The sequence below is a fragment of the Malus domestica genome, chromosome 13 (genome assembly GCF_042453785.1).
Source record: "Malus domestica chromosome 13, GDT2T_hap1".
NCBI lineage: Eukaryota > Viridiplantae > Streptophyta > Magnoliopsida > Rosales > Rosaceae > Malus > Malus domestica.
Window position 1 is genome coordinate 22,166,037 of NC_091673.1, and position 16,037 is coordinate 22,182,073.

At 40.7% G+C, this 16,037-nt stretch overlaps 2 protein-coding genes across 3 annotated transcripts; one reads left to right on the forward strand and one right to left on the reverse strand.

Moving 5' to 3' along the window:
- Positions 1 to 636: 636 nt before the first annotated feature.
- LOC103443859 (hydroxyethylthiazole kinase) lies at positions 637 to 2,484 on the forward strand. Of its 2 annotated transcripts, XM_029091680.2 has the most exons (3): positions 637 to 1,239; positions 1,818 to 2,232; positions 2,330 to 2,484. In XM_029091680.2, exons 1-2 carry the CDS (start codon positions 775 to 777, stop codon positions 2,208 to 2,210), a joined length of 858 nt encoding a protein of 285 aa, XP_028947513.1. In that variant the 5' UTR covers positions 637 to 774; the 3' UTR covers positions 2,211 to 2,232; positions 2,330 to 2,484. The 2 variants fall into 2 exon arrangements, with proteins under 2 accessions (XP_028947513.1, XP_008380979.1); XM_008382757.4 differs by having other exon boundaries at positions 1,818 to 2,484.
- A 1,156-nt stretch (positions 2,485 to 3,640) lies between these two features.
- On the reverse strand, positions 3,641 to 4,653 carry LOC103443858 (dirigent protein 18-like). The gene has a single exon (XM_008382756.4). It carries the CDS (start codon positions 4,575 to 4,577, stop codon positions 3,819 to 3,821), a length of 759 nt encoding a protein of 252 aa, XP_008380978.3. The 5' UTR covers positions 4,578 to 4,653; the 3' UTR covers positions 3,641 to 3,818.
- Between the last annotated feature and the right edge of the window lie 11,384 nt (positions 4,654 to 16,037).

A 16,037-nucleotide genomic window follows, 5' to 3' on the forward strand; every position in this document is an offset into this window, starting at 1 on the left:
GGTATTTGTAGCTTTGGAAAACTGGTTTTTTTTCAAAGCATACGGAGCTACAGTGCTTCTTTAATGAAAAGACCCACTATTAGACTGCTTTTTTTTTTCCAAAAGCACTTTTACAAAAAAGTTTGCCAAACACTCTGCTGATTTATTTCACAGCCGCTTATTCTCACAGCACAGCTGCTTATTTTCACAGCAGCTTTTTTTCAAAGCACAGCAATACCAAACCAGCCCTTAATTGTCCGGTGTCAGCAATACTAAATTTGATGGATGATATATTTAAGCTGGTGTTTTTTTTTAGTACGAGGGTGCATTAAACAATTGCTATCGTATTATTAATCATATTCGGTGTTTAATACAACGTGCGAAACGAGACTTAAGTAGTTAACATTAAAAGTGTAATCTTGTATAGTTGGACTAAATTGAATCAAACTGTAATTAGTGTGGTTCGGTTTTATTTGACCATAGACTCGCATAATTTTTTGGGATCTTTTGATATAGGTCTAATTGGACTAAAAATTGGACCTATTTCAAAAGATGGGTTATAAAATTGGATATTTTTCAAAATTTCCCTAATTTTTATTAGCTTTGGTACTTGGTATTTTCTTGTTTGATAAGATTTAAAAAACTAGGGTGAAATTTGAAACATATTGAAACTATTGGCATATTTTAAAATCACACCAAACAAGAGGGCCAAAAATGCAATTAGAAAAATTTACTTTCTCCTAGTAAAAACCCCCAAACATCCAGAACAGCTCGCGGCAAAGCAAAAGAGAAATCATGGAGAGCAAGTCCAACTTCAAGGCAGAAGAAGAAGATCCAGAGGCAATCGTGTGGGCCCAGAAAGCATGGGCCCTACTATCTTCAGTTCGAGCCAAATCACCGCTCATCCAGTGCATCACCAACTTCGTGTCAATGGATCTGATGGCCAACACTCTCTTGTCCGCGGGTGCATCACCCGCCATGCTCCACTCCATAGAAGAACTCCCCGACTTCACGCCTCAGGTCCACGCGCTCTGCGTCAACGTGGGCACGCTCTCCGCCGACTGGTTACCGGCCATGAAGGTCGCCGCTGAACTGGCGCACAACTCCGGCAAGCCTTGGGTTCTCGATCCAGTTGCCGCCGGTGCCTCAGGTTTCCGGTTGAAGGCTTGTTTGGAGCTTGTGGAGCTTAAGCCTACTGTTATTAGGGGAAATGCGTCCGAGATTATCGCCCTCGCCAATGCTTCTGTGGGACCTACCAAGGTAATTGTTCTCTGCTTGATCACAAAATGTTCGATTAATGTTATTTTATATCTTCTATTTTTAATTTCAAACGTTCATTTTCCATACCAAGTTTTACTGTTTGAGAATAATGAGTTGAGCTAATTAATAGTACGGATTAATGGTATTCATTTTCATTTATAAGAGAGATGTTTAGTTTTGATTCTCGCCAAAAATGAATTTGAATCACATTATTACTAGTTCATTATGAAATTAAGCCCATTTAGGTAATATTGTTTGTTAAAAAAAAAAAAAGTTAAAAAACTTATTTTCATTTTTGCTTGGGAATTAGGTTTTTTTTGTTTAGACCAACATTCTAATCTAATTTAAATTACGTCAAAAATATTCGAACTCGGGTCCATAATACTGTAGTGAACTTGGCTACGCTTATGTTAGCGAAAAATTAGGTATTTAATTTGAAGTCAAGCCAAAGTTTTGGCTTTTATGGGCTGCCAAAGATAAGGTTGTTGTGTTCCCTTTGCATACTAAAATAGTCATTGACATTTTGTATTGCACATTAAACCTTTGAAAATACCATATTTCAAATTTGTTGTTTTTAGGGGGCAGACAGTTCCCATGAATCAACAGATGCAGTTGAATCAGCAAAATCACTGGCTCAATCCAGTGGTGCCTTAGTTGCGGTTTCTGGAGCTGTCGACATTGTTACAGATGGGAAGAGAGTTGTTGGTGCTCGTAATGGGGTTGCCATGTTGACAAAGATCACGGCAACCGGATGTTCAGTCACTGCCCTGATTGCTGCCTTTGTTGCTGTTGATCAATCTCATGTTTTGGAAGCTACAGCTTCTGCATTATCGATATTTGGGATTGCGAGCGAGGTGGGAATGAAACTGGCAAAGGGTCCAGCTTCATTGCGGATGCACTTGATAGATTCACTCTACAGGCTCGATGAAGTATGTGTGCTTTCTCATGTTAAAATCGGCAGCTTGTCATGAAAGATGCGGAGCTGTATGTGTGGTATGTTGATTACCATTAGACCCATTTTTGTTTAGAGTTCACACATATTAAGCAATTACATGAATGACAAATAACAAATGATACTTTGTTTTTGTAGATAAAGTTCCTGAATCATTTACTGGAAAATACCATAGTAATTGGAAGCATTTCCTTGTAAAGTATTTGAAACCAAGCTTTGTTTTGCTTTTGAACATTTTTCGTTGTATTTTTAACCTTTCCTTGTGATATAAAGAAACAGCTTGAAATTTCAAACTTCAAAGACAGAAAAAGAAAATATTGGTGATCCATACAAGTTGTAAGCTGCTATGCCTTTCCCAACTCCCGTTATATTTTTCATAGAGGATTTGGTTCTACGGGGATATTCTCTTTGAGGATAAGACGACTAAGCCTGTTTGTGGCAGTGAGGCCTTCTTGAAAGGCCATAGTTTGTTTATTCACTAGTTAGTTACCGACCATCAGCACTAAAAGTTTCACTTTTTCTGTATTCTATCTCATATGTGAGCAGAGAATTTATTCTTTTTATATTTACTCTAGCATACCTGGTCCAGTCCGGTCCAGTAGGATGTACAGAACTGGCTAGTAGTTTTCTTGTTTTGTAAGATCAACTGGAGAGTAACTTTTTTCGGATGTTTATATCATAGAGTATCTTAATGCTTGTGTCATCATCTCTCCAGATTCACCATTGAGGACACTAACTATGTTTCCATGCCCAAATATTAGTTTAGAGTTAAGTTGTGACTGCAGGTTGTCCTTTAACCTAGGAATTAATCAACTCATGCGTGTGAAGACATGAACAATACCCGAATAGGAAAAGTAAATCAAGTTAATGATCAGGGAAAGAAATTACAGGTCTAAATTGATATGTTAGACTTCTCATGCATTTTATTAGTGAACGTGATCAATGGTAACACATCTTGCATGATAAGTAAGATGAATCTGAGGATCATGTGAATCTCCACCGTCCTTGATCCTTACATTACTGTTGGGAGCTATTTAAGGAAATCAATGCATGCTGGTTCATTCCAAAGGGATGTTTTGAGTTGTTGAGCATTCGGCTCGAGGCTTTGGGAATGTAGTAAGAGTTGTCTGGAGTTAGCAATCTTTTTGGTAATTTGGATGGAGCATAGTAAGAGAATTTTGAGGATTACAAAGGGGTTAGTGCGGAAGATCTTCGGGATTGAGTTTTGTTCTGGTCAGCATTTTGGGCATCTGTTTCTGTAAATTTTAGCGGGTTTCCTTATTCTTCTTTTCTGTTGGAGTTGCCAGCTATAGCGGCATCATATTTTCCCATAGACTGCAGTTTGTTTTTTGTGGTTCAGTTTTTTCTTTGATGATGTGTGTCCTGTTTCAGAATCACAGATTAGAGTTTTGAGGTCCTTCTCTATTTGATTTTGTTCCTTGCCTTCAGTGTTAGGAAGATCACTGGAAATAGGTCCCTTTCATTAGGCATTGCCGCATTGCCATACTTTACAACAACAGTTAAACACAAGATTACAATTTAGAGATACTCAACATACACTTGTAGCTAATACAATCACAGACACTGTATATATCACATTCAAATCCAGACAACAGACCAGACATCCTCAGTACTTCAAGTGAACGGTAATCCTCAGCAATGTTTCTGCACCATCTGTTGCTCGTTGACCTGGAGGAATCAGTGGTTTCAACTCTGCAATTCCATTGGCATTCTTGAATTTGCCTGTCCCTCCAGTCACTGACAGTTGCGACTTGCTACTCCCAATCTTGTACACTCCGAAGAAGTTGAGGTTATCATTGTACTCCCCTCCTTCCATCATAGCCGTAAATGCCATCAGCTGACTTGATCCATCCGCAGAGCTTGCCACATAGACTCCTTGAGCTTTCCCAATTGTCTGTGAACCCAATTCGGGACTAGAGGTCAGTATGTCATCAATAACGGTGACTGTCCCAAAGCCTAGTCCCAACCCGTCTGGTGCCAGTTGGGTAGCTGTATTGCCATTCTTTTCACCATTAGGATTTCCGGCGAAGGATGTACCAGATAAGCCGGTTCCTAGTGGGAGACCATTGGCGCCATTCACAGTTGGAATGGCACCGTTGGCATTAGGGATAGCCACACCACCGTCTGGAGGAAGGAACCCTATCGGCTTTGCAAAGGGCACTTCACTGCTGTATATATTGCCTAGCAAGCCAGTGATTGGCCTAGCCGTAGGGCTACTCCCTCCAAGAATGTCATGCATGTATATTTCCAGAACTGGTTCGCTGCCAACAGCTGCAGGTTCAACTGCAGCCACAAGTGGTATTGCTGTCTGCATGTTTGCAATCAGCAGTACGGTGAAAATAGACGAAAATGTCTGCTTTAACATCCTGAAACTTTGGTATCTGCTGGATTAAGGATCGAACGCTGAAGTTTTCGTGCGGAAGTACGATGGTTGGCAACATGTGTTGGTCTTGATATAGAGGAGGCTGTCACATGGAGTGGTTGAGACTGCTCCAAACTCAGGAGGTGAAGTTGTTGGATTATCTTATTGGTACGAATAATATGAATTTCGGTTACAGGTGAATTAGTTGTTGTCACAGATCACAAAGAGAAGTGGGTTTGTTGTATCATTGGTTCCTCATAACATTTCTCTGTCCTTAAGGTACCTTTTGGTACGTGGAACGGGACGGAACGGAGTGGGACGAGGTGTTCCGTCCCACATTTGTTGCTCCTAAATCGGGTGGAACGCGCTGTTCTACGGGACAAATTTTGAGTAAATTTTTGTTCCGCCTCACCCCCTAGAATGACTCGTTTTACATCCGTGGAACACAAAATTATAACCTCTCCGTCTCCTTCTTCTTCCTCCTTGTTTCCATCCGAGGGCATCTTTGCTCCCTCTCCATTCCGTCATGTCCCGTCTGCATACCAAACGATACAATGAACTGCTTTTTGTACTTTTAAGCTATAACAATGGATATTTTTCTCATTTTCGGCTTCAAGGAAAATATCTTGTTTCGGAATCTGGCTCACAACAATGTTTCTGACTATATTTGGCAAAGCATGTGTTGAAATTTTGAGTTTTTTTGGCTTGAAAGTAAAAGAAATATTGAGTTATTTTTTCTTTGTTACATTTGAGGAAATTGATTATTTTACCTATCTTAATTCTAATATTTTATCCACCATCTTTCGCTACTTAGGCTAATGCCACTAATCCAATGACTTTGATATCGAATGAATGACTTCATGGATGTATGTTGAAAACAAATAAAAATATCCAGTGATTTTTCTTTTTTCGGTTATATTCGAGTAAACCAAATAATTGACTTATCCTAATCCTAACCTATTTCCCCACCGTCCTTCACTACTTCGGCTTAACCCCAACACAACAATGTAATATTCTAAGCACTCATGGAATGACATGGAGTGTAATTTGAACCATAAAACCTATCAAAAATATGAGGAGTAGTCTAATTATATGAACTGATCATCTTTGCCGATGACACTAATCTCCAATCTTTTGTGCCATGATTTTTCTCGTTCGTTTGAACTGCTTTTTGTACTAGTAAGATGTAACAATGAATAATTTCTCGTTTTCGGTTTGGTTTCAAAGAAAATCTCGTTTCAGAATCTGGCTCACAACAACGTTTCTGACTATATTTTGCATAACCTATGTGCTGAAATTTTGGATTTTTTTTGCTTGAAAAAGAAAAGAAAGAAATATAGAGTTATTTTTTTCTCTGTTACATTCGGGAAAATCGATTATTTAGCCTATCTTAATTCTAATATGTTACCCACCATCTTTCACTACTTGGGCTAATCCAATGACTTTGCTATTGAACGAATATGACGTTATGGATGTATTTTGAAAACAAATAAAAAAATTCAATGACCTTTCTGTTTTTCGGTTACATTAGAGTAAACGAACAGTTGACCTATCCCAATCCTAACCTAATACCCACCGTTCTTCACCACTTGGGCTAAACCCCGACACAACAATGTAATATTCTAAGCATTCAGGGAATGACGGGGAGTGTAGTTTAAACCATAAAACCCATTAAGAATCCGAGTGGTCCAATTCTTTATAAGCACATGTGTTAATCACGCTTTACCAAACAACACACAAATCAAGTTGGACAACTACGTCCAGCTCCAGCTAATTCCAATGCTAAGCCTAAGTCAATGTAGGAAGGAAACAAGTTTTATCCATGCTCGATAAAAAGCAATCACTCTCCACCAAGGCACAAATATTCTTATCCTTACACACAACACAACACAACGCATGGAACAGAACTGCTTGTTTCAAATTTTGCTAGATATGGGTTTTACTCACTTTGGATAGGAATGTCAGCCAACGTGTTAAGTGATCCTATCAAGGGTTCTCTTCATTTTCTCAATTGTCCCGTTTGGTTCCCTTGGATTCGTTTCAACTGTCTTTCTATTTTCTTCCGTAGGTACTTATGATTGTTTATGTTCAATGCGGTCTTGTAATTTTAATCATTTATTCGTTTAGATTCATTTTTTTCAATCGTTTACATCCGTGAAAGGCATGGTGGAAGGTTCGGGTTTTTTTTTTTCTCAAAGGGCACGGAACTTTGATTCGAAAAGCCTCCCCGTTCCTTTGACAAATTCCCAGTACAACTGATAGACTACTATAGATACAATAGACGTGAAAGCACTTCAGCAGCCACAGAAAGTTGAAAAATAAGTTGTTGGAGCGTTTCTCGTTAGTTTGCACTCTCTGAGTGAGTGTCTCCATGAGGTTTTAGTATCTCTCCTTTCCGGTTATTGAAGATGGAGGATCAGTCATTACGAGTGTGTTCTGGTCCCCTCAGCTGGGCTCGTTAAAACACGGTTGTACGTGTCTTCCAAATCCACACTATATAATAGAAATCCAAAACATACGTCCCTGAGTTAACCAATGGTTCTCGTCACATTCAACAAACCATTGTCTTGCATACCTGCAAGTTTAGTTGCATAACTTGCATTCTGCAAAGAGCATATGATTGGACTAACAAAGAGTGTCCAAGACGATGGTTTGATGAATGCGACGTAAGCCATTAGGCTGCTATGAAGAAGCATTTCAACTGTACACGGTAGCAATTATGTGTTACATATGGTATGTCCGCCAAGGTCTCGGTCACTTGGTGGCTATTGTCCGACAATTGTCATAGGACTTGGGCAGGTACTGGGGGCTTTCTGTTACAACCACCCCCATATTTTCAGTTTATTTCTATTTTCCCATAGAACATATTTTAAATCTATCAATTTAATCCTTTATTCTCTTTTAATCCTAACCCTTGATCTAGATTCCCTATTGTTCCTAAACTGCCACATGGCAAATTCTTAACTCTCTCCTCTTTCCCCTCTACCCGAGTCCTCCCTCTCTCTCACGGGAATGGGAACTCTCCTCTCTCTCTCTCTTTCTCTCCCTGCACCGTGACTAACCCAGGAAATCTAAATGCAACTCTAGTGTAGACCATCATCATCATCATCTCCCTTGCACTATATATCTCTCTCTCCGTCGCAGTGAGGTCGAGGAACTCAGAGAAAGGACCTCCGACGGATCTCTCAATTCTTTCCGGCTAGGTAAGTTAGTTTTTCCTTTTTCTTTTCTTTTTTTTTAAATTACCATTGTTGTTGTGGGAAGTTGTGGGTTGACTGTTATGTGGTTTTTCCAAGGTTTGAGGACGGGAACGGCACGGGGGAAGCTCACCCGCATTTTTCGATGGAACCGTGACTTTCGAGGAATTCTTTTCGAGCTCTCACGGTCGTTCACGGTGAAGCTAAGGTATGAAATATACTCTACTCTCTTCCCTCTTCATTATTGTACTTAGGTTGGGTTTTGGTTTGCAGGCTGCTATCGACTGGAGCTATAACAGTCCGGTGTTCTTCCCCGATCACACCCAAAGCCTCCCCGAGTACACCCAAAGCCACTAGGCCATAAGGCCTTCTTAAACAACCACGGGCTTTACCCTTACTTGAACTAGCCCATTTCCCTTCTGATTATTTGGCATGTGGGATGTGCCCTGCATGGGCCGTGCATGTGTGTGTGTGTGTGTGAAAGTGGGCTTAGCATGTGGGGTGTGTGTGTGTGTTGGGCTTAATGACTAGGGTGTGTGTGTGTGTTGGGCTCTGTGTGTGTGAGTTTTGGGCCGTGCCTTGCGTTGGGCCAAGATTTGTGTTTGTGTGTGTTGGACTGATTGTATTTGTGGTGCATGTGATATGTTGTGCGTGTGTGTGTGTCCGTGCATGTGTGGTGTGTGTGTGTAAGCATGTGCACGTGTGTGTATGTATGTGTGTGCTGGCGTGTGTGTGTGAGTGTGAGTGTGGGTTTGGGTTTAAGCCCAAACCACCATTTTTCACCCTAAACCTTTTAACCCAAAAACCTTAGGATCCTAAAACCCATTCAACCCAAATCCTTTATTTTATTTAGTTCAAGCCCAAATCCTTTAGAAAATCCTTTTATTTATTTATTCCTTTTTTGTGCTTAGGTGAAGTTGTTAGTGAGGAAATTCTAAATCCTTATCCGCACAACTCTACTGCTACGGAGTATCCGTGAGTGGACCCTTTCTAAAATTTGCATAATTTCCTAGTTTAATTGTGTTGATGCACAAAATCAGTGAGGACTTTGGTACAACAGAAAGTGTTAAGTTTGTGACCTTCGCTAGATTGCTCCGGTCACTAGTGTGGATAAATATGTAAATGGATAGGGATAGGGAAGCAAACACAAGATGTACGTGGTTCACCCAGATTGGCTATGTCCACGGAGTAGAGGAGTTCTCATTAATTGTGAAGGGTTTACACAAGTACATAGGTTCAAACTCTTCTTTAGTGAGTACTAGTGAATGATTTAGTACAAATGACATTCGGAAATATTGTGAGAGAATGATCTCTATTTATAGAAGAGAGTTTCTAGTTTCATTATGACATTGAAAGTGTCGTGTTGTGATTGGCTTCTGATGTTGACATGTGTCACACTATGATTGGCTTCTGATGTCAACACGTGTCGCGCTGTGATTGGCCTCATGGTTAGAGGGAAACTCTTCTGTGTCCTTGAAGGTATAACGTTGACTGGTGCTCAGTAGTTTCAGGATTGGTCAAGTATGGTACAAATAGTGCTCCCTTAAGTTCCCGAGTGAGGGAAGTTCCTCGGTTGGGGACTTGCAAGATCTAAGCCATTGAGTAATCACGAAACTTTTAAGTACTGAAGTGTGCTATCATTTTCACTTGCCTTATCTGTCTCATATGTAGATGTGGCATCTTCTCTGGAAGTACTTTTCCTCCATCCAGGGGTGGTATCTTTAACCGATGAAGATGCACAAGGTAATGTATCAATTTCACTTGAAGCTTACTTGTAGTTTCGGGCTTGGTCAAGTGCGATACAAACCCTATAGTAGGAGTCCCCCAAGTCGCCGAACTAGGAGATTTGCCGAAGGAGGTAACAGACAAGGTAAGCAATCAGACTTCCAAGCAAACAACCTGGATCAGAGGTTTGACTTCGGCTTCTGGTTGATTGTTCTCCTTCTCCTTGTGTCGTAAATAGTAACAAGGATAATGAAAAGCAAATGGAGAATAGATGATAAGAGATACTTTTGCTTTTAAAGAAGTAACTTTCCACAAGTTTATTCTTGAACTGGGTTGGAGGGTTTTCTGGTTTCCTCTCGAGTATAAGGTCGACTCAAGAATTTGAGGATAAAAAAAAGTACATCAAATCTAGAGTACATTCGACCCTGATGATATGGGATACTTTTGCTGTTGACAAAGTAGTGGATGTATCGGCACGTGTTCTGTTATGCTTATCTCCATATGCTTCCTTGTATCCTTCTCACTTGTCCTATCTGTTCCTCAGGCAGATGTGGTATCTTCTCTGGAAGCATAAGATGTTGAAGATGAGTACTCGAGAGCAATGCCAGATAAGTAATCAGGTAAGGGGTTTCAGGCAGTCAGCTCTTGACTGGAAGCTTGATTCCAAGTGTTGACTGATTGCTCTCTTTCTCCTTGTCTTGTAGGTAAGAACAAGGCCAAAGGAAAAGACAAGGAAAAAGCATGATATGATATACTTTTGCTTTGGTGTGGCTTGTTTGCAGAGGTATTATCAGGAGGAAAAGAAACTGAGTATTTCGAGAGACTCTGCTGCGAATGCCCTCTCGGATGTGAAGAAAAGTTGAACATTTTTTTTGTTTGCAGGTCTGCCTGGCTGTGAAGGATGGAGGTCAACATATATAGGAGTCTCCCTAACAACAAGAAGTAGTGCTACTCCTTTACCCTTCTTGGTCATAGCAATGTAGTGGAAGCTGCAAGTTTCACGTGTTTTAACTTTGTTAGAGCAATTTGAAAAAGTGGTCTGTGATATCTGGAAAGCTGATGTTGTATGTGAAGATTGCAGACAAGCTTTATCCAAGGAAATCTGGCTCTCGAAGTTCCGAGAGCGGTGCCTCTTCGGTTTTCGAACAAGCAATCTTATCGGGGATCTGGCTCTCGAGATTCAGAGAATGGTGCCGCTTCTATTTTTGAGAAAGCAATCCTGTTGGGAGTCTAACTCTTGAGATTCGGAGAGCAATGTCTCTTCGATTTTTTAGAAAGTAATCTTGTTGGGAGTTTGGCTCTCAAGATTCGGAGGGCGGTGCCTCTTCGATTTTTGAGCACGTAATCCTGTTGGGAGTCTAGCTCTCGAGATTCGGATAGCAGTATCTCTTCGATTTTTGATAAAGTAATCCTGTTGGGAGTCTGGCTCTTGAGATTCGGAGGATGTGCCTCTTCGATTTTTGAGCACGTAATCCTATTGGGAGTCTAGCTATCGAGATTCGAATAGCGGTGACTCTTCGATTTTTAAGCAAGAAATCTTGTTGGGAGTGTTTTCTCGAATGTGAGTAAAGGTTGGGTATTTTTGCCAGTCTGCCTTGCCACAGAGCACAGAGGTTGACACACATTGGGACTTTCTAGTTATCAAGCAGTGGTGTTGTTCCTTTACCCTTGTGGGTAATAGTAGGGTAGCTGGACCTTCAAAATTTATGTGTCTAAAATTTTTCAGAGATCTTTGGCAAAGTTATCTGTGGTACCCGAGGAGCTGATGTTGGGTGTGGAAAGTGGTGGCTTTTCGAAATCCGGAGAGTGGTGCCTCTTCGATTTTTGAACCAAAGGCCCTGTTGCCTTTTCTTTTATAAGGGCACCAATTGTGTGCAAGAAGTACATTCAGAGAGTTATTGCTTGTAGGAATTTTCCCCTTACTTCAGAGATTTATTGCACCTCATTTCTCCTTCATCATTTTTGAGAATGTTTGGCCCATCTGACCGTCGTTTTGACTTGAACTTTGGTGAAGAGGTAGGCATGCCTTCTCAAGACAACATATGGCGCCTATCCTTCTTATCCCTTACTGGTCATCTTACCGTTGGGGACTCTGTGATGAAGAATGATATGACCGCTGCGGTGGTGGCCAGGAACTTTCTCACTCCCAAAGATAACAGACTACTTTCCAAACAGTCTGATGAGTTGGCTGTTAAAGATTCTCTAGCTCTCAGTGTTCAGTGTGCAGGTTCTGTGTCTAATATGGCCCAATGCCTATTTGCTCGAACCCGCCAAGTTGAATCATTGACGGTTGAAGTGATAAATCTTAAACAGGAGATCAGATGGCTCAAGCATGAGAATAAATAGTTGCACAGACTCGCACATGAAGATGCTACAAACATGAAGAGGAAGCTCGACCAGCTGCAGGAATCTGATGGTTAGATTTTACTTGATCATCAGAGGTTTGTGGGTATGTTCCTAAGGCATTTATTGCCTTCATCTTCTTGGGCTGTACCGCGTAATGAAGTTCTAAATGATCAACCTTCGGTGCCTCATCCTTCTAGGGTTCTGCCTAGTACTGAGGCTCCGAATAATTACCCTCTGGTGCCTCCTCTTTCTAGGGCTCTGCTGATTGCTGAGACTTCTCCTGAGCAACCTTTGTGAAGGCTCCCTCTTGTTTGTTTATTTTGATTCATGTATATGTACATATTTGTAACTTATCGGAGATATCAATAAACAAGCTTTGCTTCATTTCAACATATTGTGTTAAATACACTAAGGTTTTCTTCACTAAGTTCTTTGAATTTTTCCTTTTGTTGAAGCTTTGCGAGTGAAGCATGTAGGTTGAGGTACTGCTCCCTTAATTTCCCGAGTGAGGAAAACTTCTCGTTTGGAGACTTAAAAAATCCAAGTCACTGAGTGATCGTGAGACTTCCGAGTATCAAGGTGCAGTAGCATATGGTAGGAGTCCCCCAAATCTCCGGTCGAGGAAGTTGATGAATGAGGCATTTCCTTTCTAAGTGGTAACCCAAAACTCCTTCTTCATATATATTTGTTATGAAAGTTGTTAGACCCAAAGAAGAGGAAGCCTAGGCAGTTTTTTTTTTTATTTTTTTTTGAATTTTTGAATTTTTGAATTTTTGAATTTTTGAATTTTTGAATTTTTGAATTTTCAAATTTCTGAAAATATATATATATATATATATTAAAGCTTTGTAGGTGAAGCTTTGAGGTTGAAGCTTTGTTAGGTACCATGAATTGATTTTGCTTCACACTATCTTGATCAAGATAATGTGAAGCTTTTGTAGGTGAAGCTTTTGTGTTGAAGCTTTGTAGGTGAAGCTTTTGTGGGTGAAGCTTTTATGGGTGAAGCTTTTGTGATGGGGAAAGCTTTAATGGGTGAAGCTTTTGTGGGTGAAGCTTTTGTGGTGGGGAAAGCTTTAATGGGTGAAGCTTTTATGAGTGACGTTTTTGTGGTGGGTGAAGCTTTTGTGGTGGGGGAAGCTTTTGTGGGTGAAGCTTTTGTTGGTGAAGCTTTTATAGGTGAAGCTTTTGTAGGTGAAGCTTTTGTTGGTGAAGCTTTTATGGGTGAAGCTTTTGTTGGTGAAGCTTTTGTCGGTGAAGCTTTTATGGGTGAAGCTTTTATAGGTGAAACTATTGTGGGTGAAGCTTTTGTAGGTGAAGCTTTGGAGTTAAAGCTTTTGTTGGGTACCATGAATTGATTTTGTTTCACACTATCTTGATCAAGATAGGTGAAGCTTTTGAGAATTTGTAGTTGTCTTCCATTGATGAAGCTTTTGTTGGTGAAGCTTTTGTGGTGAAGCTTTGTTGGGTACCACGAATTGATTTTGCTTCACACTATCTTGATCAAGATAGTGTGAAGCTTTTAAGAATTTGTAATTGTCCTCCATTGATGAAGCTTTTGTTGGTGAAGATTTGGAGTTGAAGCTTTTGTTGGGTACCATGAATTTATTTTGCTTCACACTATCTTGATCAAGATAGTGTGAAGCTTTTAAGAATTTGTAGTCAAACTCATTTGATGAAGCTTTTGTTGGCACCATAAATTGGTTTTGCTTCACACTGTCTTGATTAAGAGTGTGTGAAGCTTTTGAGAATTGTGGTTGAACTCCTTTGATGAAGCTTTTGTTGGCACCATAAATTGGTTTTGCTTCATACTGTCTTGATCAAGAGTGTGTGAAGCTTTTGAGAATTGTGGTTGCCATTCATTGATGAAGTTCTTGTTGGCACCATAAATTGGTTTTGTTTCACACTATCTTGATCAAGAGTGTGTGAAGCTTTCTACAAGTTGTAGTGTTTGCATTGTTACAGAAGGGAAATGTATGAAGCAGATGCAAGAGGGCTGAATAGCTTAATCTTCGTATGCCATGCACTGAAGTTGTTGTTGGCTTGCAATGAGACTTTGTTAGTGACTATAACTCTTGTTGGGCATACGTGCTCCCCTAGTTAAGTTGTCAAGCTTAAAGGTTTTTGATTATTTGTGAATGCTAGGAGTTCACATGTACAAGTTGTACCACTCGTCTTCTCGTAGGTGGAATGAATGGTGAGTTGCTTTCATCACTTGGTTGGTGGTACGAATGTGGGTTCCTTCATCACCTTTCATCACATTTCATCACCTAGTTGGTAAGAATAAGGGCAAGGTGTCGAGGCACATTGTAGCAAGTGTCGAAGACACAAAGTATGTTGAACCCTTTCGAAGCATATTTGGCTTATGTATGGATGTGTTGGAATGTATGATGTTTATGTATGAATGTGTTGGAATGTATAATGTTTATGTTGATTGATATGAGTGATGTTTATGAATGTTTTGCTATGCATGAAGGAATCCATGCTTTTGATATGTGAACCATGTTGGTTGTAACACTTAGTATCACATACTTTGTGTTAAAGTACGCATGTTGAAGCTCTGAGTTAGAGTATAAGGGTAGGTCAGTGTAGACCAAGTGTTCCAGTGCTAGGAACGCAAAAGACTCAGAAGAAGTTGTCTGAATTCCCTCTTCTTTAAATATTTGTCGAATGTCTTGTGTGACAAAAGATCTCAAGCGGTTGAGAGTTAAAACATTTGTAATGTGTATGCCTTCTTATAATAGCATTTCCTACAGTACCTAGTCCTCCACTTTGAAAGAGTGAGGCTTGGCCCTATAGTCATAATAGTCGACGGTACGTTCACCCCTAGTTGTCTTGATACGAACTTTTATCCCTCTTGTTGTAATGGGCTTGCTGAGAGTAAAAATCCTTTCTCTTACCAAGAGATAGATACGTGTGGTGACTTAGCGAGTAGCTAAATGAGGCAGAAGATGATGCAATGGGTGTTTGAATGGCCAATATTTCCTCACTTGGTAGAACTTGACTTCCATTTCCCATTTGTTGATAGGGGTTAACCATATGGGGGTTCCCTTGGTATGTCCTTGCTTCGGCGGATGCGTGGTTGTAAGCATGTGCTATCACTTCAGAGTATGTCTTCCAAGTGTTGACATTGATCATGTACTTGAAGAAATAATCACGTAGGCCTGCCGTGAAGGCCTTGAGGACGGTCTTGTCATCTGCCTCAGCGCAGCAAGAATACTCATGGCTGAGGCGACCCGTATACTCTCGTAATGACTCATCTGGCTTCTTGCGAATAATGTACAAGTCATCTGCAGAATGCAAGTGATCGGTCTAGAAGATATGTTGAGAGAGAAACAGTTTCCTCAATTCCTCAAATGAGTCTACTGTCTCAGGTGGAAGACAGCAATACCAGTTTAGAGCTCCGCCAGAAAGGGTGGAGAGGAAGAGAAGACATCGATCTTCGTCGGTGTGCATCCGATATGCCATGGTGGACTCAAAGAGGTTAAGATGTTCAATTGGATCCTCCCTTCCAGTATAGAGTTGTAAACCAAGCTTTTGTTTTGTCTTCGCTTGAATAGGGTGTCGATGATCCTTCTTTTGAGAGGGCCAGGCCTGGGTTGGTTCTAGTCAGGTATCTCGGCCCGATGTTTGGTAGGATAAAGGGGTACTAAGTGGAGTCATGTACCACTGGAATTTTCTTTCGTAAGTCTCCATCGCCTCTTGGAAGTAGGAAAGTTTGAGCAAGGGCCTGTGGTTTTTTCTTGGACTCGTCGTACTGACTTCTAGGGCCTGTGGTTTTTTCTTGGACTCGCTGTACTGACTTCTTGGACTCATTCTTTCCCTAAATTGGTTGCTGGCCTGGGTCGTGAGAGGGGACCAAGTCTTTCAGAAACCCTTAGGTCATTGATCTTCGAGCATATGTGGAGGGGATTCTCTCAACGTTGCTTTAGGAAGTCTTGGCAGTTACGATAAACGACTTTCGATCCTTCCAACCTTTCTGCAAGAAGGTGTTTTCCTCCACTTCTTCTACTTCGGGTCGAAGCATCTGGGTTGAGAGACGTCTCATGTTGATCAATGTTTTGATGATTAGCTCGCTCCTCATCAGGGATACCCATGTCGAAAGAAGGTGACCCTTCGTGTTGGGGGGCACCCAGATAATGGTTGATGTCCACAGGGGCAACGAGCTCGCGTGTTTGAGTACGCCTAGTTTCGTGGA

What these genes read in the sequence shown, in the direction of transcription:
- LOC103443859 (XM_008382757.4), top strand. Translation starts at nt 775, where the DNA reads ATGGAGAGCAAGTCCAACTTCAAGGCAGAAGAAGAAGATCCAGAGGCA. An exon ending in CTTCTGTGGGACCTACCAAG is followed by an intron (nt 1,240 to 1,817) that starts GTAATTGTTCTC and finishes TGTTGTTTTTAG; the next exon opens with GGGGCAGACAGTTCCCATGA.
- LOC103443858 (XM_008382756.4), bottom strand. Translation starts at nt 4,577, where the DNA reads ATGTTAAAGCAGACATTTTCGTCTATTTTCACCGTACTGCTGATTGCA.